Here is a 25,000-nt window from a genome sequence, read left to right on the forward strand (position 1 = left end):
GAGAGGGAGAGAGATTGGATATAATCCTACCTTTGTACTGTATGATAGATATAGTATTTACTATACCCAGCTGTGGGTTCATATTCTGTGTCAAAGGTGGAATGTCCCTAGATTTATGAAAATGTTGCTGCAATATGTTATGGAAATATTCCGAGAACTTGATAAAGAGGAAGGGAATGTAGACTGTGGGGAATGTTATTAGGGCCACAAATCACATGAACCGGACCATGTGACATCCTGGCCCTGTCCAAACCATCTGGGAACATACAGTATGCAGCATATGTGATGGGATACGTTTGAACAAGAAGCACGACTCATGATCACATAATGAGCAATTATTTAGGAGATCAGTGATTTGTCCATCAGTGTTTCTGTGCCGTCTGGTGGCAATGGAGTCATTCTCTAACATGTACATAGTGTTTGCTGGCTAGTGCTAACCTGTGGCAGAGCAGTTTTGTGCCAGGCTGGCATAGTCATCACATAGCCGGCTGTAGCGTCGCAGCTCAGAACTCAGCTTCAACCTCAGGGAGGCCATCTCTTCCTCAGGGGTCTCCCAAGGTTGAGTGGCATTTGACAGGGGCTCTGTAGCTCCCTGATTGGTGCTGATGGATACCAAGAGGCCAATTAGCACAAGGAGGATGGTCTGACACGTCAGAAGCCCTGCCCACTCCCCCCTCCACCCCGGGAACCTGATTGGATTGATCAAAGAGAGCTCAGCAAAGTTGTGTTATACTGTATACATGTCAATCAGATGAGAGTTTAACCTGACTAGAATAGAGATGACAATTCATTCTCCAGTAACAGTTCTACGTACAGGATGTACCTTTAGAAGCCATAAAAATGTGTGTCTGTGTGTGTGTGTGTGTGTGTGTGTGTGTGTGTGTGTGTGTGTGTGTGTGTGTGTGTGTGTGTGTGTGTGTGTGCGTGCGTGTGTGTGTGTGTGTGTGTGTGTGTGTGTGTGTGTGTGTGTGTGTGTGTGTGTGTGTGTGTGTGTGTGTGTGTGCGTGCGTGTGTGTGTGTGTGTGTGTGTGTGTGTGTGTGTGTGTGTGTGTGTGTGTGTGTGTGTGTGTGTGTGTGTGTGTGTGTGTTCTCCGTACAGGATGTATTTTTAGACGCCATTTAAATTAACCTAAACATTGTAACAAAGTGACTTGCCCAAACTCGATACACAAAAGTACACACACACACACACACACACACACACACACACACAGTGATGTAGACCCAAAAGTTTTTTCCCCCTTGTTTAGATTGGTAGATCTCCATGTTCTCTGTGTAATATCACTGTTACATGATTAGTTTAACTGTTCATAAATCAAACCTGTCTCTCTTTCCACTCAGAGGTGGTGTTACATACCAACGTGGTGTGTGTCTGTGTGTATGTGTGTGTGTGTGTGTGTGAGAGAGAGAGAGAGAGAGAGAGAGAGAGAGAGAGAGAGTGTGTAGGCAAATGGTTGGAAAGTACAACTTGTGGAAATAACGTTATGCTGGACCTGAGACAGATTTGAATGGGAAAAGTGGAGCAACAACAGAAAATCTGTCATGGAATTATTATTACCTGTATTTAACTAGGCAAGTCAGTTAAGAAGAAATTGTTATTTTCAATGACAGCCTAGGAACAGTGGGTTAACTGTCTTGTTCAGGGGTAGAAGAACAGATTTTTGCCTTGTCAGCACAGGGATTTGATCTTGCAACCTTTGGATTACTAGTCCAATGCTCTAACCACTAGGCTACACTGCTGAATTAAGGCAAGCTGGTCATGCAGAGTTGGATCAGTCTCAGTGAAATAACAAATGCTACCGAACAAAGTGGATTTGTCACAGAGTTTGAACATTATTTGCCAATGGTCTGACCGATCAAAGTTCTCTCTCTCTGTCACTATACATGACAGTGCAGTTTCATGAGGTTGACAGAGAGGTTTACTACAAAAGCATGACATTGCACTTTAAGCCAAACGCTGTGTAACAGCATGGGTTTACTTGTTTTGTTTTCACAAATGAGCAGCTGCATCAATTCCACGTGTATACTCACACACACGCACACGCACACACACACACACACACACACACACACACACACACACACACACACACACACACACACACACACACACACACACACACACACACACACACACACACACACACACACACACACACACACACACACACACACACACACACACACACACACACACACACAGCTTGCTGTCCAACCTCTTCCCGTAAGACTCTGTAAGATGTCTAGTTGTTTAACTTGGTATCCTCTCGTCCCCCCAGGCTACAGTTCACTAGCGCCTTACACAGTCATTTTGGCCAGATTCTAAAACACCAAATCACATTGAGAAACAGAGACAAAGACGTTACTTCAGAGCATGATTTTGATATTTCCTAAATCGAGTACTTTTCATAGAAACACACACAATATGAAAGACCCTCCTTCCAGTTCCTGCCAAACTCCTGCCTCAGTTACAATTTCTTGAGAGTTTTTGTTCAAAAACACACACAGACACTCACACGCTCTCCTGACTCATCCCCCTGTCACACAGTCCTTCTTGCCAGATCCAGCACTTAATTCAGAGAGAGAGAGAGAGAGAGAGAGAGAGAGGAGAGAGAGAGAGAGAGAGAGAGAGAGAGAGAGAGAGAGAGAGAGAGAGCAAGAGAGCAAGAGAGCAAGAGAGAGAGAGAGAGAGAGCAAGAGCAAGCAGGTTTGCTGCAACACTATAAGAACTACCGGTGAATTTCTGGAGGAGCAACTATAAACACTGCTAATAGGATACTGGGCAAACAATTTGTGGAACAGAATTGCAACTTTAACTGTATTTACAGTTAGTTACAAGGTTGGGAGATTGTGCAATAGTTGGTATTAGTAAGTTAACTCGTGATTGTAGTGAGAAGAGCTGGTGAAGAAACAAAACTTCAACCATGGAGGAGGTAGAGAACTATACCAGTCTACACGAGTTTACTGAGGATATATCCTCCAGAGGAAACAAGCCTATCCTCAACAACCACAGTAAGTGTTTGTGTGTGTGTGTGCGTACTAGCGTACGTGCATAAGTGTGAGATTGACCATAACTCTAAGGACATGGTATCTCTTTAGGGAATAGTCAGTTCCTTTGGAATCCTTTAGAGCTAATCCTTTTAAATATTTTTTAAGTGATTGTCACCTTTTTACAATGTTATGGTTCCATGTTAGCCCACTGTAAAATTGTAGAGTTACAGATAGATTAGAGGGGCGTTGTTCATAGTCAAAGGACTTCTGAAGCATGACAATGAACTCTCACACTCTGATTTACTTACTGCCACTGATTTGACAGATTAATATTATTTTGAGGAAGGTTAGACTTTTTTATATTAAATTGAACCTTTATTTAACTAGGCAAGTCAGTTACAAACAAATTCTTATTTACAGTGACAGCCTACCGGGGAACAGTGGGTTAACTGCCTTGTTTAGGGGCCAAACGACAGATTTTCACCTTGTCAGCTCAGAGATTCAATACAGCAACCTTTCGGTTACTGGCCCAACGCTCTAACCACTTGGCTACCTGCTGGTTACTAGTCCAACACTCTAAACACTAGGCTACCTGCCGCCCCTACACTCTAACCACTAGGCTACCTGCTGACTTGCAATGACTGTTATATGTGGTTATTTTTTACCTATAGTTAAATGTTAAATGACTCCAATGTAAATTAAATGTAAATGTGTCACTCTTTGCATTGAGCTGTAATCTGTCCAATCAGATGCCCAGGAGCTGAAGAGGGGGTCAGAGTGTCTCAGAGGTCAGACTGCCCTCTTTGTGCTGATTGGTCTATTGGCATCCATCTGTGCCAACATCGCTCTGAGCGTACTCTGTGAGTAAACATCAATCTCTCTCTCTCTCTGTCTCTTTTTCTCTCTCTCCAACCCAGCACCCCCCTCTCCCTTACTTTCACTCGTCATGCCTTCTTTGGCATGCAGAATGGTAACGATAGTTGTGGGAGTTGTGCAATCCAAGAGGAACAAAAGTCCAGAATTGTGAAATTTGTTCCCTCCCAGGACTCTCTCTCTCTGGCAGCCCAGGCTGTTTAGTAGTTGTAACACGCTGAGAGCATTCACTATTTTTAAAGAAACACCAAATTGCCCCTGACATCTCAATTCTGTATATATTCCTCTTTTTCATTCTCTCTCTCTCTCTCTCTCTCTCTCTCTCTCTTTCTCTGACTCTCTCTCTATCTCTGACTCTCTCTCTCTCTCTCTCTCTCTCTCTCTCTCTCTCTCTCTCTCTCTCTCTCTCTCTCAGTGTTTAGCAGGCCGTTACCCAGTGTTCCCCTGGAGGCAGCATCTCTGACCCTGAAGCTGAACTCAGTTCGAGGACGATATGTCAGTCTCTGTGATGACTACTCCAAACTGGGCCAGAGCTGCTCAAAGACAGGTGAAGGAGGACTAAGTGTAATTCAGAGTGGATAGATACTTTAGACAACTGTCGTTCACTGTTACACTATTCCACGTAAGAAATGGTGCACTGTAAAGGGGTTGCCGTGAAGTTAACAGTTACTTACATGCATCTGTCAACTATATATTTTCAATTGATGCGGCACTACTACATACCAGTTAAGTTGGTCCAGCACTCTCACTAAAGGGTGCAACAGAAATAGAGCTAGAAACAACAATACCATGCACCCACTAGTGGTCAAAAGGTTGTTTTGGTGCTCCAAGAATACGGTACAGTACTGTATTCTATGGGACGGAATTACAGTACCATTCCAAATACAGCAATCCTTTCCCTGCCCACAAAATGTTCCCACAATGCAGCATAATTTGCAGTATGCTGCAGTAAAACGTTTCACAGTATTTTACTGTTGATAATACCCCAAATGACCATATCAATTACAGTGTTACTTTACAGTGTGCACTATACAGTATACATAAGACATTAATTCCCCATGCATATTCACTCATCTGTCTCCCTTTGTCATTTTCATCTTCACCTCTTCATCTCTTTTAAACTCTCTATTCCTGTTCTCCTCCTCTTCTCTTTCTCCTCTCCTCTTCTCACAGTAAAGAAGTGTAGGGAGTGTCCTGAGGGCTGGATTCATGTAGGTGAGAAATGTTACTCCTTCAGCAATGACAAGATGGACTGGCCGAGCAGCAGAGACAGTTGTACTTCCCTGGGCAGCCACCTTACCATCCTGCACAGCAAGGAACAGCATGTAAGATAGTGTCTGTGTGTGTGTGTGTGTGTGTGTATTTGTGCATGCGAATTCCACGCATTGTAACCATAACTGTCCTTGCTTGTAGGACGCTCTGGAAAAAGAGGCCCGGAGGATTGGCGGGTTTGACTACCACTTCTGGATTGGCCTATCAGATAGAGAGAAGGAAGGGGATTGGAGATGGGTGGACAACACAACACTGACAAACAAGTATGTGAAGCCCATTCAAAATAATCCACAATAATCCATAAGAGGGAGGCAAATAGTTACTTTTCTACACTGTCTCATTCCCTTGCTCCCTTTCTCAATTGTTATTTTCCTTCTTCTTCTTTCATTCTATTCTCTTGTTCCCTCTTTTTCTACCTCTTTCCCTAACTGCCTCCCTCCTTTTGTTTCTGGCCTTTCTATTTCTCTCTCTCTCCCTTACTCCCTCTCCCCCTTACCCCCTCTCTTTCTCTCCCTCAACCCTTCTGTCTCTCTCTCTCTCTCTCTCTCTCCCCATCACTCTCTCTCTCTCTCCTCTCCTCTCTCCCTGTCTCTCTTTCAGGTATTGGAATGAGTATAGCTCTGAGCCTGACAATCATCAGTCAGGAGGATCACATGGGGAAGACTGTGCCACCTTGGACAGCCATTCGCAGACCTGGTTTGACGTGCCGTGTGACAACATCTACAAACGCATTTGTCAGATGGATGCCATCCGGCTAGACTGAATCACAGGACTAAAATGAAGCCATGAACTACTACCCGCTCATCTCGATCTGCCATCCACGTATTCATGAACGATGGCAATGTTGTCTTAAATAGTTGATCCTTTTTCTGTCTTTCAAGCGATTTGAGATGTTTTAGTGCAAATGAAAAGCGCTATAAAAGTGAAATCACAGTTTTTACTGGAAACATCCAAACTGGGAACTGAACTTGGTTATGGATCAGATTTATTCACCTACACTGCCAAGTGTGCGTATTACTTAGTATTTTCTCAGAAACCATAAAGCAAAATGGGACAGGAGAGGTTAAGAGAAGGACTAAGATATCGAACGTCAAGACGAGATGAATGATAGTTTTATGGTATAGGTAGTTTCATGAAATGTTCATTCCGTACTGAAAATAACAGATGCAAACATCTAGCAAATCTGGCACCTTCTGCAAGGGGAATTTAAATTCATGCACTCAATTTAGTAAATCAGTTACTGCAATCAAGGAGGTAGATGCTCTAATCAACTCTGCTGCCTGCCAAACGGATTGCTGTGATACTTTTGAGCAATCTGCATGCTTTTTGTTTTGTGTGTGACCTGTACAGAAATCTGCAAAATATACTGTATTGCTGCACTAACCATGAAAGTGTATTCCTGAGAGTTAATGTGTCATTAAAAACTGTATTTTCAAATTAATTACTCTACCTCTGATGTTTCTTTCTGGTTTGTGTCTGGGTTTTTTCCAGTGTATGTTACATTTTACCGGAAATAAAAAAAAAATGTTTGAAAAGATTTTGGCGAACATCTATTGCTTTCTCCTGTGTCTTTGCTCATCCATTGTTTTATTGTTCAATGATGTAGCCTGAAAAATGAATGCGTTTTCATGTTTTTTTGTAGTTCTTTTTACACATTTAAACACATTTATTTGCTGAAATTATGTTTTTTAATTCGTATTTCTAATCTAGAAATCGTATTTTAATTTCTTTAAGACAACACTGTTTCTTACATAATATTTTGCCTTGGTGTTGTACAACAGAGTGTGGGAGGAGGGGAAACTACCAAGTAGTTGGAAGGAGGCAGTAGTGTTACCAATCCAGAAGCCAGGGAAAGACCCAACGAGGCCAAACCAGCTATCGGCCAAAAGCTTTAACATCACATGTATGTAAGATTATGGACCGTATAATTACGGAGAGGCTAAATTACTTTCTGGTGATCAGGTGGCTATTATCGCCACATCAGAGTGGATTCAGGAAGGGTAGGGGATATGGACCCAGTGTTCTGCTTAGAAGCAGAGGTCAGGAAGGCTCAGGCGAAAACGGAGACTGTTGTTGTTTTTTATGTGGAGAAGGCATATAATATGATGTGGAAGGAGGGGTTGTTCATCAAAATGGATATTATTGTGGTAGGAGGAAGAAATTACAACTGGATAAAGGAATTCCTGTTTGGTGAGGGTGGGGAAATATCTATCAGGCAGCTACCTGGTGGATAACGGTACACTGCAGGGGAGCGTGATTAGTCCTCTGTTGTTCTCAATCATGATCAATGATGTGTACTCTCAGGTACGGCCGGATGTTGGGAGGACGTTATTTGCAGATGATGGGACCTTATGGAAGAGGGGAAGAAATGTGCCATACATAGTCAGGAAGGTACAGGAAGCAATCGATGAGGTTGAGCGGTGGGCATTAATGTGGGGATTCAGGTTCTCTGTAGAGAAAACTTAAGACTGTGGGGGTTTTTTTTGTCAGGAGGAAGGTGGGAGATGAGGAACGCTTGAGGTTATAGGTTATATGGGAGAAACTTGGAGAGGGTTGGGGCCTTCATCATGTTCCTTATGGTATACTTTTCTTCTTCTTCTTTCATTCTATTCTCTTGTTCTCTCTTTTTTGACTGATCTGGGCAGAACACATTGAGAAAGAGGTGGGAAAGTGTAAGAAGGTGATAAATGTGATGCGCTGTCTGACGGGGAAGGAGTTGGGGGGCTGGGCGTTCCTCATTGAGGACCATGTATGTTGCATTGATCCGATCTGTAGTAGACTATGACAGTATAGGGTATGGTTCGCCAGCCCAGACCTCATTGGAAAGGCTAGATGTCATACAGGGACAAGGACTCAGAAAATGTAGTGGTGCGTTTCGGACGTCCCCAGTGCCTGCACTACAGGTGGAGATGGGGGATATGCCATTGCAGATTAGCAGACAGAAGCTGGCAATTAATTATTGGGTCAACCTACAGGGACATGGGATGTCTCATCCTGCGAAAGGGGTTTTACAGGCATGCTGGGAACATGAGCAAAGACAGAACACAAGCGTTGGGTGGGTGGGAAATATCCAGGCAAAGGAGGTGGGACTGTATGGAAGGGAGTTTAGTCCAACAGTAGCTATTCCTGTAAATCCACCACTAGCTACTCTCGCCTCCAGTAGTTGATCTAGAAGTGTTGGAGAGACTACAGAAAGATAGGGCGGGTGCTGATCCATCTGATTGGTTGAAGAGACGTCTTTAATACTGTGTTTCAGGATTCTGTGGCCATTGACACAGATGGTTCAAAAGATCCAAGGACAGGAAGTACTGGGTCAGCATTTGTAGTGCAGGAATGTGGGGAGGCAGTCAGGAAACTAATTAGAGATCATCTGGCTGTATATACAGCGGAGCTGATGGCCATACTGTTGGCCTGGCAGTGGGTGGAGGAAGTCAAGCCAGACAGAGTAGCTGCTCTGATTCATGGGCAGTGTTGATGAGTCTCTAGTCATTTAGCTCATGTAGTAGACAAGACCTGCTTTTATGAGGTGCAGATAAACAGATAAGACTTACTTGGGTCCCAGCCGATGTGGGGGTGGAGGGGAACGAGGCAGTTGATGTACTGGCTAAACAAACACTTATTAGTGGGGATGTTGATGTTGTAGTTTCAACGAGCCTGATATGGACAGTGATGGTGCAGAGATGGCAGGGACAGTGGAATAGAGATACTAAGGGCAGGCATTTATTTCAAGTACAGAGGAAAGTTGGGGAGGGGAGGACGTTTTTTGTACAATATTAAGGGTGGGTCACAGCCAGTTGAATAAGACCTTAAAAGTGATAGGAAAGCATTCAACAGGAAAGTGTGATTATTGCCAGGAAACCGGGAAACCGGGAGACCGTGGAGCATGTATTGCTACAGTGTGGGCAGTATCAGAGGCAAAGAGAGAGGCTGATAATCTAGTGTGAGGGAGAAGGGAATACAGAACATGAGTTTAGATAGTATATTGAGTAGAACGTCATTAGACATAGTCTCAAATATTTGGTTATCTATTTTTAGAGAAACGGGGCTGCCAGATGGGATTTAGTTTATCCCTGTCTCGGGCCCACACTCCAGTACTCCAGTACAGGAGGTGGCGGCAATGCACCATAAGGTTGGATGCAAATCGCCGATAAACCACATCAAAGAAGATACTATTTTTCCACAAGATGGCACTCTTTTAAAAGCAACAATCTGGTCCGTTCAGTCCCTTGTCAGTCAAGACAAACACTCCCCTCCTCCTTTTCACGTTTCGCCCAATGAGCAGTGATGTTCTCCTTTGTTGTTAAACGTGCACTGACGGCGGAACTGAGGGATTCGGGGGACAGGCTATCAATTTGAGTTAGCTTACCAATAAGGTAATTTGTTGCTTTTATTTTCTATGGACAAATGTGTAAACTAGTTTTAAATAAAGGTAATCGCATGGTTGCCCTTGCATCATTTAGCTACGTTAGAGTTGAGTCGGTAGACAACCGAAAAACAGGAAGAGGCCTAACGTTACCGCTTTACGGTCATGCCTCGAGCTGTAGTGGTAACGTTAGCAGCAGCTAGCATGACTCCTCATAGTCATACTGTAGTAAGCTAGCTCTTATGTGCTAGTTTTGCTACAACAAACTTTAGCAATCTTTTCGTTTGTGATTCTTTGGGCCAGTTTTTAATTATCGTTTCGATTGTAAATCTACCACAAAGAGCTAGTGAACTAGCTCCCTTCTAGGCTAGCATGCAATCGGTTGTTCATGACTGTGTGACATAAAACAAAATACACAAGACCGTGTGATGTTAGCTAGCCAACTTTACTACTAGTCAGAAAATCGTTCCCTGCCCTGGGAACCAGCATTGAATGAACTTGACTCAAAACACTACACTAGGGCCAAGTTTAGTAGGTCGAACGATGCAGATAGAATTGATCTGACATGATTCCTTATTTTACATGTCAGTCAATATTTTCCACAGCATTGTTCCCTAAGCTAGCCTATAGTAGCCGACTAGTTGAGTTTAATAGGCTACCTAAATAGCTACATTGTGAAGTAGTAGCTACGTGTGCAAATGGTTATCTGACAATGGCATGGAGTGTCCTAGTGCCCAGCCTAGGAAGGTTACTACTACGTAGCTAGCTAGGCTATTTATAAGTAATGTGGTGTCTGGCTATTATTCTCACCAAATAGCCAAGTATATCAAATACAAATAGGATAGGTCTCAAATTCTCAGTGCTTTTAGTAGGGCCAATTTCATATTCAAATTAAGCTAGGCCTATTTAATTATGTAAAATGATAATCTGTGTCTGTGACTGGCTTTGGCCAGAAGGGTGTTTTTCAAAGCACTTGCCTACACATCAGTTTGAGAGGGAAAATTGAATTACTGACTTGGAGTCTTGCCACAAGGGCTATTTGTGTAATTGTTTTGGTTAGACAGAGCTACATGCATACATTAACAGAGCATTGAAGTTGTCTTGCTATTAAAAAGAAGCTGATCAGCCTCTTAAATGTAAGATATGCAGTATTAACGGTTCATTGAAGGTCAACAATTGTATTCAAGACAATTTTAAGTCTCTTCACTTTTTTCCTTTCCTCCCTCCCCTCTCTCCCTCCATTCTCTCACTGTCTTGCATTTTCTGTCATTATTTCTCTTATCCTCATTTTGTCTTTCTCCTACTCACTTCTGTTTGCCTTCTGTCTTTTTTGCTAGTTCTCTCTCTTGCACACTCTCTCTCACTCTCTTGTCTCTTTATCTCTCTATCTCTCAGATGGAGGTAGAGCAGCTCCTCTCTCTCTCAGGCCCGGCGTTGGCCCAGGCAATAAGTTCTCTGCTGGAGACACCAGGCCTCTACGTGTTCTCAGACATCCTTGAGCTGCCCAACGTCAGAGAGGTAACACACACACTCGCATGTAAACACACACACACACACACACACACACACACACACACACACACACACACACAGAAACAAGCACACAGTCACAGCTGTTCTCAAGGCACAGCTCTCACTGGAGGTGGTATAGCTAGAGACCCTAACAAGCCCCCTCTATCTGTCCCCCCACCCACCTTCTTCTCCTACTCTACCCCAAGCTGGAGACAGGCCCGCACGCTCCAGTGTATCAGCTACTCAACCTCTTCGCCTATGGAACCTACTGTGACTATAAAGGTACGAGCGTGGCAGGCAGCGGTGCTGTGTGAATAAGTCATGTAGTGGCCCTGGAGCTGTTTTATTATTAGCAGTATTTCTCTCCCTGCTCATCGGCCCTGCAGGCCAGGCAACTCATCAATGTCGTAGGTTGTCACAGCCCCCGATCATTTACAGAGTCAACCACAAGACTTTATTTGACCCTATACGAGGAGCCAAGTGACAATGTTTGGCACGGCAGAGGTTGCGTCCCCAATAACCTCTCCTTTCTCCAGAAGTATGCACTTGTTCACTTTCCTTCGGGGATTTGGAATTAAAGAACTGGTATATGAAAACTCCCGCTTGCATTCCTGGTGGAAAAAAATGGGGTCCCCAGAACTTCTGGTGGAATAAATGGGGTGCCTGCCGAAACAGTTGACTATCACTGCTTTAGCCTGCCTACACCAATCCAATGCTTTTACATTTGTGGGGAATAGTGAACAAGTGCACACTTTAGGAGGAAGGTGAGCTCATTGGGACTCAACCAGGGACAGACTTCTCTGATGTTTTGTTAGACATTCATAGTGGTTGCAATTTCACAAACTGCCAAATGAAATCCTGAATGCCCTTTGAAATACCGGAATATGTAAAGGACTTGTCATTCTTTAGCAACACATTTATGTAACAAGACTTCAATAAGAGACGAGCAAAACGGAAGAGAGAAATACAAATCTTGTTATGTCAACACATACCGTATTCACTTTCATAGTGCTTTTTAGAATTGCAAAATGGAACACAGATGAATACTCTTTTTTTTTCTTTTTTTTTTAAAGCATCCACATGCGCAGGCTCACACACACACTCAAAATATTTTTCATTGTATTCCCTTCTGTAATTCAGCAGGCAGCAGCAGTTTCTGCCTGGACAGAGCCTGTACGCTTCTTTGTAGGGATGTTTCCCTGTCATAATGTGTCTCCTTTCTGTTGCTCTTTCGCTGTCTCTTTCTTTTCCTTGTCTGTTTGTGGTATGTTAATTCTTTCAGAGAGGGCAGCCTCTCTCCCAGAGTTGACCCCAGCCCAGAGGAACAAACTCCGTCACCTCTCCATCATCAGTCTGGCATCTAATCTCAAGGTAGAGTTCCACCCATTCATCTGGTTTTAAATTCCTTACCCTGCTAGATTTAGTACGCTCAATGGGGGTCACTCACATTATAATTATAGAAATAGTTTAGAATGATATGTAATATAATGATAGCCATCATCTGTTTTCCATTTAATCTGAAGGTAATGCTCTCTGGATTTATCTTGTCTAGTTTTTCTGTTTATTTTGTTATTAAATGATTGCCGGTCAAATAATAATTTTGGCAGTGTTTCCATGGACTCTAATAGCCTACCTACAACGGTAGTTCTACCAATACTCAGCAAGCTTCAGTACCAAAAATAGCAAGCAATTTGCTCAACTTTGATTTTGATGATGTGGTTATGAGACAACTTGCTTTGTAACTCTTGACACATGGACAAGATAAATGACTCTGTGTTGTGAAGGACTTTGTTAAGAGCCTGTCTGTGATGTGGTTTAATTTTATTTATATCACATAGATGAGAATGATAGCAGGCTGAGATTGAAATCATTATGAGATACTGGCTAGATACTGTGTTAAGTATTCTGTCCTTTCTTCTCTGAGCTCTGTCTCTCTATGTATTTGTTGCTCCCTGTTGTCTATTCATCTAACTCTCATTTCGAGCCCATCCACATTTATTTATTTTTTTACTCCCTCTGCCATCTCTCTTCCTACCTTGCTTTCGCCCATATCTCATTTTCTCCACTCTCCCCAATAAATAATTGATTGATTCATTTCTCTGTTTCTCTATTACTCTCCCTCCCTCCCCCATTTCTCTCTGGTATTTCTCTTCCCTTCTTATTTTTGATACTGTCATAAGTATAAGTATGCCACATTGAACCTCTGTATGGGCACACCTTTAACGCACAGATTCACCAGTTCAAATGTTATATCGTTATACCTCTGTGCGATGTTCTGTTGATTCCCGGGGTCATGTCATGTTTTCATGTGCATCTGAGCTATTCGCCGTTAAAGCAGACAGAAATACAGCCGGCAAATAACTGAGATACACATGAAAACCTGAAATGACCATCTCAGTTATTTGCCGGCTGTATTTCTGTCTGCTTTAACGGCGAATAGCTCAGATGCACATGAAAACATGACATGACCCCGGGAATCGACAGAACATTGCTCAGAGATGCATAAAAAAAACATTCAAAATGGGTGAATCTATCCTTGAATTGCCCAATAAAGACTTGTTAAAGCCCCATCACTCTGTCTAATAAATCACTGTTTATTTAATGCTAATAACTACAAAATATATGTTTTATAATTTATTTCCCCGAGCCTCCTTTGGCCCTTGAAATGCTCAGTTTGATCGTGTGGGCGTTAGGAAACAAATTTGAAGATATTTACATACACCGCCCTGATTGGCTGATAAGATCGTCTAGAGCCCACTCCCTTACCCAGATGAACAGTCATTGGTCTATATAAACATATCACAATGTGACATCATGATGTGGCCCAAAGAAAATCCATCCCACCTGAACAGGCTGAAATTCCAAGCATTTACACAAAGGTCATCATAATTTATACAATTTCTGAATTTCTGACCTCATAGTACGGAAATAAATAAAAGTTGCATCCATTTTTTTTACTGCACTGCCCCTTTAAAACTTTAAACTCCCCTCTATCTCTGGTAGCTATTTTGATGTAATGGTTTTGTACATTTATGTTGACCCGCCCTCCCTTCCTATACCCCTCTCTCTTACCTTTCCATTCCTCACTCTTACATCATCTCTTCTCTCTCCTCACTGAAGTAATAAAGAGCATCTCAAATTCACCATATTTCTCTCTCCCTCTCTGTACCAGATAACTTCTGTTGACCCAACATAGAATAATTTGACATTCTCTCTTGCCCTCTCTCTGTCCCCACCACCCTCGCTCGACTCCCTCCTCACTAACGTCATAAAGAGCATCTAAAATTCAACATCTCTCTCTCCCTGTGCCTGTTCACTTCTATTGACCCAACATAATAGAATTTGACATTCTCTGTCTCCCTCTTCCCCCAGTGCCTGCCCTACTCCCTGCTCCTGCAGCAGCTGGAGCTGAAGAATGTGCGGGAGCTGGAGGACCTGCTGATTGAGGCGGTCTACTGTGACATCATTCAGGGCAAGCTGGACCAGAGGAACCAGCAGGTGGAGGTGGACTGCAGCGTGGGCCGAGACCTGGGGCCCAATGAGCTGCCCAACATAGCCAACACACTGCAGGAGTGGTTAGTTAGTGATATGTGTGTGCGAAGAGCGGTGCTAGAAGTGCCATTTCAGTTTACTTCATGAATTGAAATGGTATTGACTCCAACCCAGCTGTGTGGGTGGGTGGGTGGGTGGGACGAAGTTAAACTTTATTTATAGAACACATTTCTTACAGTGGATGCATAATAATGACCAATACGCTTTTTAAACGAGACAAATTCAAATAGTAAACAATAAAATAACAGTGGACATGATAGATGCAATAAATAAGATGTATAGAATGGGATATAAAATAGATAGTATGATCATTCATATCAGTGTCTAAATAATCTGTCTCTCTCAGGTGTTCAGGGTGTGAGGCGGTCCTGTGTGGGATCGAGGAGCAGGTAACCAGAGCCAACCAATACAGAGAGAGCCAGCTGAAGGTCAAAGTTCAGGTGGAGACAGAGGTTAGTACCAGTAGCCACTTTTCTCTGGGTAGAGTCAAAGATTATCTATTATGTTGACAAGATAGTCGAGTGACAGCTCTAACAATGGAAATACATGTTCTCAAAGATGGAAGGCAGGCAGGAGGAGGTGAGATCAGGTGGGTCCATTCTAGCTAATGAGAGGGCAGATGCGCGTATCAACAACAGGCACAACTCTGTTATAAAGTCGTTTTGCCACATACCGAAATGCCATGTGTATCCACTTACATCATTGCATTCGAAACAACTTAACCATTACGATAGCAAATTAGCAATTAAATGTTTTGTTGGCCAAAATTAACCTCAATACAAGAATTCCTCACTTTGTGGTCATATTTTCGTGGACAGGTTTTGGCTGGAGTAAACACTCACACTAGAGGTGAAGCCATAAGCCAAACGTATACTCATTACTCAATGACCTATTTCAGTGTCCAATTTAGAGCTCTGTCCAGTGTCTTTATTGAGGCTGTGGGCCACAGGTGTGTCCTCCTGAGTCGGTCTTCTCCAGCTTGAGGTAGAAGTTACTCTCTAACCTCTTCACATTAGAAAAAATAACAACACCTTAAGCTTTTCACATTACTGAGACAAACTAGTGCCAGGCTGTATTGGGGCTGGCCTGATTATGCATCCACAATAGCTTCTGGAAAGGACCTTGTAAGAAGAAAATATCCAAGCCGGCCCAGTACATTCCGAGTCGGCCTTAGCTTGAATCAGGCACATCTGTTCGAACTTCATTAGTTTACCTTTTCTTATCTCTCTCTCTCTTAGGTGTCAAACCTCCAGAAAACGCTAAAGGCCAGCTCCGCCTCACCGTCGTCCGGCCCCGCTGCCGCTGGAGCCGCATCCAATCAGGATGCAGACCAGCCGGCCGAGCCACGAGACCCCGCCTCCTCTCAGGAACCACGGCAACCGGGCAAGAAGAGTTCAAAGGTCAAAGGGTATGTAGGTCAATCCCATATTTCCATTGTTTTATTTATTTTATAGGTGTTACCATTTGATGTTGGTGGGCTATCCTCAGGGTCTTGTTCATTAGGGCAAGAAACAGAAACCATTTTTTAAACATTTCGCATCAAACCCAAAAAAATAAGTCCAGGTAATACCTGTTTCAGTCCTAGGTGCCTTTTGAGCATGACCTCGTCCTTCCAGGGTCACGACAGAGGTGTGGTTCAAGCCGAGGCAAGAAGAAACATTTCTGTGTTGCAAAAAACATTCCAATCGCTTCAGATGAATTCAAATGGCACGGAATCGATTACGCAACCACTGTGTTTCATGTCATTTCGCAGCGTCTTCAACACAGTAATATTTTGGTCGTTTTTTTTTTTTTACAACAAACATCCATTTAAACACCAGCTGCCAGTGGAAGTGGGAATAGTGACTGTGTGTGTGTGTCTGCATAGCGTATCTTCATTAGCCAGAGAGGCTGTGCATTGTAGAGGTACTCACAGCGCTACCTGGGACCCTCTCTCTCTTCTGGGCCAATTACAACACTAATTCCTCATCTGTCCTGGATTTTAAAAAATGTCACTGAAGTGAAGAAAGCTTCAGGTTCTAAAAGGATTTTTAATTTTTTTTTATTACATGACAGGATGAGTTTTTCTGTTCCAGTTAAAGGAGTGATTATGATTCACCTACAGGGTGACAGGAAGTGGTAGGAGAATAGTACAGTAATATAGTAATTTGTTTGCCAACATTGTAATCGAAACATCCCTGCAATAATATGTGGCAAAATGAGTTAAACCAAAGGTGAAAGAGGACATCATAAACAGACCTTGTTCATAACTGTGTTGTGTTACAACTATCATAAAACTTGAACTAAAACAGCCAGGAACTTATTTGCCTGATTTGGGAAATTGCCCAGGGACGTAGTTGTAGCCGGAAGTTTACATGCACTTAGGTTGGAGTCATTAAAACTCGTTTTTCAAGCACTCCACAAATTTCTTCAATTTCTTGTTAACAAACTATAGTTTTGGCAAGTCGGTTAGGACATCTTCTTTGTGCATGACACAAGTAATTTTTCCAACAATTGTTTACAGACAACTTATTTCACTGTATCACAATTCCAGTGGGTCAGAAGTTTACATACACTAAGTTGACTGTGCCTTTAAACAGCTTGGAAAATTCCAGAAAATTATGTCATTGCTTTAGAAGCTTCTGATAGACTAATTGACATAATTTGAGTTAATTGGAGGTGTACCTGTGGATGTATTTCAAGGCCTACCTTCAAACTCAGTGCCTCTTCGCCTGACATCATGGGAAAATCAAAAGAAATCAGCCAAGACCTCAGAAAAACAATTGTAGACCTCCACAAGTCTGGTTCATCCTTGGGAGCGATTTCCAAACGCCTGAAGGTACCACATTCATCTGTACAAACAATAGTACGCAGGTATAAACACCATGGGACCACGCAGCCGTCATACCGCTCAGGAAGGAGATGCGTGCTGTCTCCTAGAGATGAACGTACTTCAGTGCGAAAAGTGCAAATCAATCCCAGAACAACAGCAAAGGACCTTGTAAAGATGCTGGTCCGATATTGACATAACCTGAAAGGCCGCTCAACAAGGAAGAAGCCACTGCTCCAAAACCACCATAAAAAAGCCAGACTACGGTTTGCAACTGCACATGGGGACAAAGATCGTACTTTTTGGAGAAATGTCCTCTGGTCTGATGAAAAAATATATATAATAGTTTGGCCATAGTGACCATTGTTATGTTTGGAGGAAAAGGGGGAGGCCTGCAAGTCGAAGAACACCATCCCAACCGTGAAGCACAGGGGTGGCAGCATCATGTTGTGTGGATACTTTGCTGCAGGAGGGACTGGTGCACTTCACAAAATAGATGGCATCATGAGGGAGGAAAATTGTGTGGAAATATTGAAGCAACATCATTCAGGAAGTTAAAGCTTGGTCGTAAAGTGGACAATGACCCCAAGCATACTTCCAAAGTTGTGGAAAAATGGCTTAAGGACAACAAAGTCATGGTATTGGAGTGGCCATCACAAAGCCCTGACCTCAATCCTATAGAATATTTGTGGGCAGAATTGAAAAAGCGTGTGTGAGCAAGGAGGCCTACAAACCTGACTCAGTTACACCAGCTCTATCAGGGGGAATGGGCCAAAATTCACCCAACTTATTGTGGGAAGCTTGTGGAAGGCTACCTGAAACGTTTGACCCAAGTTAAACAATTTAAAGCCAATGCTACCAAATGCTAATTGAGTGTATGTAAACTTCTGACCCACTGGGATCATTTCTCTCTACTATTATTCTGACATTTCAGTGGTGATCCTAACTGGCCTCAGACAGGGAATTTTTACTAGGATTAAATGTCAGGAATTGTGAAAAACTGAGTTTAAATGTATTTGGCTGTGGTGTCTGTAAACTTCCAGACTCCAAAGCAGGATCAATGAGTTAGCCAGCTAAAGCCAGCTTTTTCCCTCCAGAATATTTAACTAATTTATCCAACGCACTACACTACGAATCTGGTTTGAGGAATTGGCAAGGTAACTTAGGTCAACTCTGACTTCAACTCGGGATAACCGGTGACACGAATGTGGCTATATTTCTATAGCCAAGAATCCCTCACAACCAACCTGCTCTGGGGCAGACTAACTCGGGGCTAACTCCTTTTATTTGAATATATTGTCTGAGCCGTGAGTTTTAAGGACCAATGAAATCACATTGCGTCGTCATCCCCTTCATTTGCTGAAGACGACTGATTTAAATATTTTATTAATCAACTTTTTTTCTGTACATTTAAAAAAAAAAGTTAAAATACCTATCACAGGACACATTTAGTAATGACAGAATGCATTTGAAACTTCACACACAATAAAACATTTGTACGACTTAATCCAAATATGTTACCGAGTAAAAGGCGCTAGTTGTTTGATAAGCACACCAAAGACGGCATTACGATACGTAATAAAAGGTAGGCGGCACATCTAACAGCCTATTCCCCCACCATAGCCTGCTAAATTTGCAAGATGACTTTTCTATCATTCTGATTTCGACACAACTGAAAATGTGACACCGACTAGCCCACGGATAGATGTTTCAGCGTTTGTCTTAGTAAAGAGTTCGCCGTTCGACATGAACAAGCTCAGCTCGGGTAAGCGGCGGGTAAGCGATCAATATCCACCTTGCAATTTCGTAACATGGATGAAGCCTGAGCTGGAATGGGAAGCTAACTGAAGCTGACTAGCTTTATAAAACCCGGAGTAGATCTAGCTTGTACCGTAGTATACCCCTCTTGTACAGGATGCGAACAGGTGACTGGCGGTTCGACGTCAAACTGACGTCATCCTCATACCCCTCTTCTGTTTATTGAAGACAGGCGTGTATTGGAGATAAGCCTTTAAATGCCGTTTGAAGTGGGGACTGTGGACATGCTCTACCTGTTATATAATACCCTGATTTGCTCCGACCTGTAGATATTATTCAGACAGCGTGAAATGAGTGGGGAGACGGAGACGGGGAGATGAAGATTAACGGTGGGGTCGGGATTAATACACCGGTTGGGTTGGTGTATGGTGTTCTGCAGGAAGTAGTCTTACACACTAGACCAGCCACAGGCATGCATGTATTTGTAAAAAAAAAAAAAATGATTTTGTGATTTAGGGGACTTTTTCCCCCCTCACTGACATGTAGGGATCAACCATGTAAACTATTGTTTCTCAAACTCGGTCCTGGGGACCCCGAAGAGGTACATGTTTTAGTTTTTTTTGCCCTAGCACTACATTCAAATAATCAAAGCTTACTGATGCGTTTGGGAAAACACTGATCTAGCGCGAGGTGCAGTGTGCGAAATTACCTCGGAGCAGAGCGGCAATCTGCCGTCGCGAGAAATGACACTGTGACACCCGCCCTGTGACACCCGCCTGTTAGAGACCGGCGTTTATTTGCTACAATGTGAAGCGATACCCGGGCCTTTATAAGAAACGGGCGCTTGTCGGGGACATCATCTTCGGGTAATGTAATAACTGTTGTCTGTTTTGTTTTTGTCTCAGGCTCCGTGGAAGTGGGAAGATCTGGTCCAAGTCCAACTGAAGGCAGAGAGACCCCACTGATCCGCTGTCAGATGCATGGACTGAGACACAGGCTGACAGACACATAGACCCACACAGACTCATAGACCGATAATGTGACCCGTGCACAGACAGACACTGAGATTAACACACACCTTCACACATCCATGCACGCACGGAAACACACACACATATATACAGACACCGAGTCCGACAGACACACTGTCAGTGAGTGATAGACTTGACACCCATTCTGATAGGTGTGTACACACAACCAGACAGACGGACTATCTGCACTGTGTATATACACAGACCCAAACCCATTCTAACATGTACACAGAGACAGAGACAGAGAATAATCTGCTCTGGGCAGAGCTTTGCTGCTGTCGGGAGAAGCAGCGCCACGGGCACTGAAACCGAATGTGTGTATTTGATGTATTCTATTGTGTTACACTTTTTGTTAGTATTTTTTTTTTCTGCTGAGGATTGAGTTGAGACGTGTATAAAATCAGGATATGAATTGTTGGTAATAAATTGAACCCCCTCTATTCATTTTAGTATCAGTCTGTTACTGTTTTTTTGTGCATACTTCAAAGTGCAACTGGAGGTTGCATCACTAGCTAAATGTTAACTCACAGAAGGGGGATATCTGTGTTAGGTCAGACACTTTAATTAGGTTATCCCCAAAGAGACTAATATATTAGAGTGCTGGAACTACCCCTGTGATCAGTTGGCTTGGTTACTCACACACACCTCATTTTTCCTGTCACATACACGCATCAGACACACACACAGGGCGTTCATATTTGATATCGCTATATTTTGCCCAATTCTTCTATTTCACCGTCAAAATTGCCTGTCTGGATTGTCTGCCCCCCCATCACACACTCCACATTTAATTTTTCACATTCATCCTGTCCTTGTCTCTTTCTCGCTCGCTGTCTTTCGTTCTCTCTCCTCAGTCTCCCTCTGTTTTCTCTAAAAACCCTATCCTGCATGACGTTAATGGTAGCTATTAACTCCCATGGCACCCACAGATAGAGAAAAGGGGGATGCAGAGACAGGGAAATGATCCTATTCCGTTAACCCCATTTCCTCCCTCTTACCAACTTAACTTTCTTTCTCCCCCTTACTGTCTCTCTCTCGTTCTCCCCCCGCTATAAATAGCTGTGTTAATTTCAGTCAGTGTGATTGAGCTTTACTGTTTCACAGTTTGCTCGGATCCTACCAGATGGGAACTGTGAATTCTAGCAGCTGTCACCTAGGTGTCGCAGCGGTCTAAGACACTGCATCTCAGTGCAAGAGGCGTCACTGCAGTCCCTGGTTCGAATCCAGGCTGCATCACATCCGGCTGTGATTGGGAGTCCCGTAGGGCGGCGCACAATTGGCCCAGTGTTGTCTGGGTTTGCACGGGGTTAGGCCCGTCATTGTAAATAAGAATTTGTTCTTAACTGACTTGCCTAGTTAAATAAAGATACAATTTTTTTAATGAAAGAAAAGTGTGTGTTTATGTACGCGTGGCTGTGAGAGGGATATTGTGTGCGTAAAACCTCAGATGTGACTTTGCGTGTGTATACCTAACTCTGTGTGTCCTTCCTTAAACACAAAGACTATGGAATACTACAGGGTCAACTGGTTGGACTTATAATCAACCAGTAGTTAACTTTGGAGTGGTCTTCAGCCAATCAATTACTTTGATTGATCATTAAAATGCCCAGAGGAAATGAAAAAGCAACAGCAGACACTGTCCATCTCTTTCTGGTCTCTCTCACGCTGCCGCAGCTTGCTAATACTTCCAGTAAATTTAGGATTTTCTATGGGTACGTCTCAAAAGTGTAAAGTGGCTTGCTCTCCTGTGTCTAATTACAGATGTGAAAACACATTCAAGTTTAGGATGATGTAGTGTTGCCCTGACAAGCATCACCTGACCTAGGATAACATTTAGAAGAAGAGAGACGACATCATAATCAGGAAGTATAACTGCACCAGTGCCATATATTTATATTTCAATACAATGGCTCTGATCTGCAGTAGAAGCCAAATAGAACTCAAGTTAATGGATTTGAATAACACAATAAGAACACATGGCTCTCGTGTATTTCCTGGTCTCTTTTTCTCCTTCTCATCCTAAAGTTTAGTACAGATGCTAGGTTGGAGATAAAGGTTAAGACAAAATATTTATAATATTCCATATGTCTTTGCATAGATGAGGAAGAATTGTAAACGAAGGGATCAGGGATGCTAGTTAGCAACAGCACTGGTCCCATGAATCTGTTGATTTTTCAAACGCTTCCTCGTGGAATTATTAGGTTGTCGTAACCTGGGTGTCTTCAACCTAGGACAGATGAAGGAAAGGAGGCAACTCAAGACAGTTGAGATACATCCACTGTCCTCCTGTAAGGCTGGCCCTCGCACATTGCCAATTCTAGTCCCAAAGCCACTGGCTAGTAATGTCCAGTCCGGATACAGTGCTAAAACACCAGTGTTGAGTTTTTATTGTTGTTCCATCGTACAGTGGAGCCACACGTCTACAGGAATGCTACTGAGAACCGAGGAAACACTAGAATGCAGAACGACACAAGTCACCTATGACGTCACAACACTATGTGTACTAGTGTAGTGGAAGTCCAGAGGGTCATTTCTCAAAGCTGGTGGTCGAGATGGACAGGTACATTACCCTAAGATCCGACAGTAAACACTCGTTTAAGCTTTGAAGTCGGAGCAGAAACAACAGATGATGGTAAAATGGCTCATTACTTCTGGACTGTATCATTTATACCCATTATGTTTACCTGACACCACCATTGATTGTACCACATGTATCGTTTGATTGTACTGATTGCGATATATGCAAACATGTATTGGACATTGTTTGCACCACTATTTTCATACACAACAAGGATAACGTTCCCCCCCAAATTCCCTGATTTTCCAGAAATCCCAGTTGGAAAATTCCTGTATTTCCTTCCCTCCTAATTCCAGGAATCTTCCAACCAGGATGTCTGGAAAACCGGGGGAATTTTGTGAAAATGACAGAATTTCCCAACCCTATATAGAGCAGTAATATATAAACCCTGCCCATCCCCATGCTCCAGAGACAAGATAACACACTCACAAATGCACAACAGAGGCGGCAAAGAAGCAAGAAAATAAAAGGAACAAACGAAGAATATAGTTTAGGGACTAAAAAACACCCTTAAAACACATTGGGAATGTGGAAGCTGCAGTGGGCCTATTTGCATTCCAAGCGGGAGTAAACAGCGATTTTTGGACCGTGTCGCGTTAAGTACATTGGCGGCTGGCGACAACATTGCCATACCAGCTTTGTGAAATACCCCCTTCAGTCCTAGGAAACAGGGATTGTTTTAACCCTTCACCAGCTAGCTGAACACCTATGTTTCAGATAACACACATATTTCACTTTCAACTAAGTTTCAATAACCAAGTCCACTATTTCATCATAGTTTAATGTTCAGCTACACAAGATAGCTGTATGAAATATTCCAAACAGCCCCATATAGCTATGCGGTTTTGGCACCGGCGGGACTAAAATGTTCTATTGATATCTAACACTGTTTGCTTGTGAATTAGTCAAAGGGGATCAAGCGGAGGGACCTGTACGTGTGTTGCTGCTACAGCCTGGGGCTGTACAGACAACTGGAATATAAAACAGAGCAGAAGGTTCGGTCAGTCTACAGTGACACAGAGCCATAGAAAAGTGGAGAAAAGAGGCGTAGGGGGATGGCAGCAGGAAGGAAGGAAGGGATGAGATCAGGCTTTTCTCCTTCGGGAGGAAGGGATGAGATCGGGCTTTTCTCCCTCGGGAGGAAGGGATGAGATCGGGCTTTTCTCCTTCGGGAGGAAGGGATGGAGGGAAAAAGAGGTTTTGCCATGGCTGGATACCTGGGTCCCTGATTTTCATTTTCACAGTCAAAGATAAGTCGAAGACCACGGCGGGCCACACCCTCTGGCGGTGTTCTCCGTCGCATCCCGTAGGAATGTGTATCAAATCAGAAACGTTCGCCTTAGAGGTTCACCACGGGGATCCTGACGGAGAGAGAGAGAGAGAGATGATATGGTATGTGCCGAACTAGAAGAAGGGGAATAGAGAGAGAGAGCAGAGGGCAGAGGAAAAGGGTTAAGGGACAGAAGGGTAGAACTGGAAAAGGGGAGGAGGAGAGGGAAAAGAGAACAGAATACATTATTAGTATTATATAACACTAGAGTAGGGAGAATTTGGAGTAGGTGAAAGAAAAGTACGAAAATGAGAGTAGGGGAAAGAAAGAGAGAAAGTAGAACTGGAGCGCGGGGGGGGGGGATAGAAAGGACGAGAAGGAGGAGAAACGAGGAGGAGGAGAAACGAGGAGTCCAATTACCCTGATTGAAATGAACTTTAAATCCCCGGCTATAAAAGCATCATTTCATGGATTGTGCTCTCACTGCTTCCAGAGCTGTGTGACTCATAGGAGAGGAAGTTCTAAAACACACGTACATCTCACATCCATAACACTTCAGGCCTGTGTACTCCACAGAGACTAACACTATCACCTAATTATGCACATATACCATTATTATGCTCGTACACCATACAGGGAGAGGCACCAAGCACTCCTTGACACACCATACACTCACTGACAAACAAGCGCGCACACGCACACACACACACGCACACACACACACACACACACACACACACACACACACACACACACACACACACACACACACACACACACACACACACACACACACACACACACACACACACACACACACACACACACACACACACAAATCAATGTACTAACAACTCCACACACAAACACGCTCCCTCTCTCTCCAGCGAGCTGGTGAGGCGACTCATTACCTCTCCCTGTCGGTAAAGGAGGGAGTGCCGTGCAGTGTCTGCCGGCTGTCCTCCAGAGCCAGGGAACGAGGGAGGGCGAG

General features: G+C 43.3%; 3 protein-coding genes across 4 annotated transcripts in view; 2 read left to right on the forward strand and 1 right to left on the reverse strand.

Moving 5' to 3' along the window:
* The first annotated feature begins 2,521 nt into the window (after positions 1 to 2,521).
* Positions 2,522 to 6,671, forward strand: LOC109864331 (C-type lectin domain family 4 member E). Its single transcript, XM_020452059.2, has 6 exons — positions 2,522 to 3,012; positions 3,741 to 3,851; positions 4,280 to 4,411; positions 5,038 to 5,189; positions 5,278 to 5,399; positions 5,737 to 6,671. The coding sequence occupies exons 1-6, from the start codon at positions 2,925 to 2,927 to the stop codon at positions 5,897 to 5,899; spliced, it is 768 nt and encodes a 255-aa protein (XP_020307648.1). The 5' UTR covers positions 2,522 to 2,924; the 3' UTR covers positions 5,900 to 6,671.
* Positions 6,672 to 9,366: 2,695 nt separating this feature from the next.
* Positions 9,367 to 20,610, forward strand: LOC109864314 (COP9 signalosome complex subunit 7a). 2 transcript variants are annotated; one of them, XM_020452034.2, is made up of 8 exons: positions 9,367 to 9,509; positions 10,895 to 11,017; positions 11,218 to 11,293; positions 12,294 to 12,382; positions 14,384 to 14,586; positions 14,910 to 15,015; positions 15,802 to 15,971; positions 20,036 to 20,610. In XM_020452034.2, the coding sequence occupies exons 2-8, from the start codon at positions 10,895 to 10,897 to the stop codon at positions 20,073 to 20,075; spliced, it is 807 nt and encodes a 268-aa protein (XP_020307623.1). In that variant the 5' UTR covers positions 9,367 to 9,509; the 3' UTR covers positions 20,076 to 20,610. The 2 variants fall into 2 exon arrangements, with proteins under 2 accessions (XP_020307623.1, XP_031647756.1); XM_031791896.1 differs by having other exon boundaries at positions 9,455 to 9,509; positions 11,218 to 12,382.
* Positions 20,611 to 22,017: 1,407 nt separating this feature from the next.
* Positions 22,018 to 25,000, reverse strand: part of LOC109903876 (PILR alpha-associated neural protein-like) — an 8,070-nt gene continuing 5,087 nt past the window's right edge. The window contains exons 4-5 of the mRNA XM_031791904.1: positions 24,921 to 25,000; positions 22,018 to 24,100 (exon numbers count right to left, since the gene is read on the reverse strand). The exon at positions 24,921 to 25,000 is cut by the window's right edge and continues 64 nt beyond it. Coding sequence (XP_031647764.1) covers positions 24,079 to 24,100; positions 24,921 to 25,000 — 102 coding nt within the window. The 3' untranslated portion in view covers positions 22,018 to 24,078. The remainder of the gene's footprint in view (positions 24,101 to 24,920) is intronic.

The sequence above is a fragment of the Oncorhynchus kisutch genome, linkage group LG2 (assembly GCF_002021735.2).
Source record: "Oncorhynchus kisutch isolate 150728-3 linkage group LG2, Okis_V2, whole genome shotgun sequence".
Taxonomy (NCBI): Eukaryota; Metazoa; Chordata; class Actinopteri; order Salmoniformes; family Salmonidae; genus Oncorhynchus; species Oncorhynchus kisutch.

Excerpts from the sequence above, each read along its gene's own strand:
- LOC109864331 (XM_020452059.2), top strand. The coding sequence starts at position 2,925 with ATGGAGGAGGTAGAGAACTATACCAGTCTACACGAGTTTACTGAGGAT. Across the intron at positions 3,013-3,740 it reads GCCTATCCTCAACAACCACA|ATGCCCAGGAGCTGAAGAGG; the intron begins GTAAGTGTTTGT and ends CTGTCCAATCAG. Across the intron at positions 5,400-5,736 it reads AACACAACACTGACAAACAA|GTATTGGAATGAGTATAGCT; the intron begins GTATGTGAAGCC and ends TCTCTCTTTCAG.
- LOC109864314 (XM_031791896.1), top strand. The coding sequence starts at position 12,092 with ATGCGCAGGCTCACACACACACTCAAAATATTTTTCATTGTATTCCCT. Across the intron at positions 12,383-14,383 it reads GTCTGGCATCTAATCTCAAG|TGCCTGCCCTACTCCCTGCT; the intron begins GTAGAGTTCCAC and ends CTCTTCCCCCAG. Across the intron at positions 15,016-15,801 it reads AAGTTCAGGTGGAGACAGAG|GTGTCAAACCTCCAGAAAAC; the intron begins GTTAGTACCAGT and ends TCTCTCTCTTAG.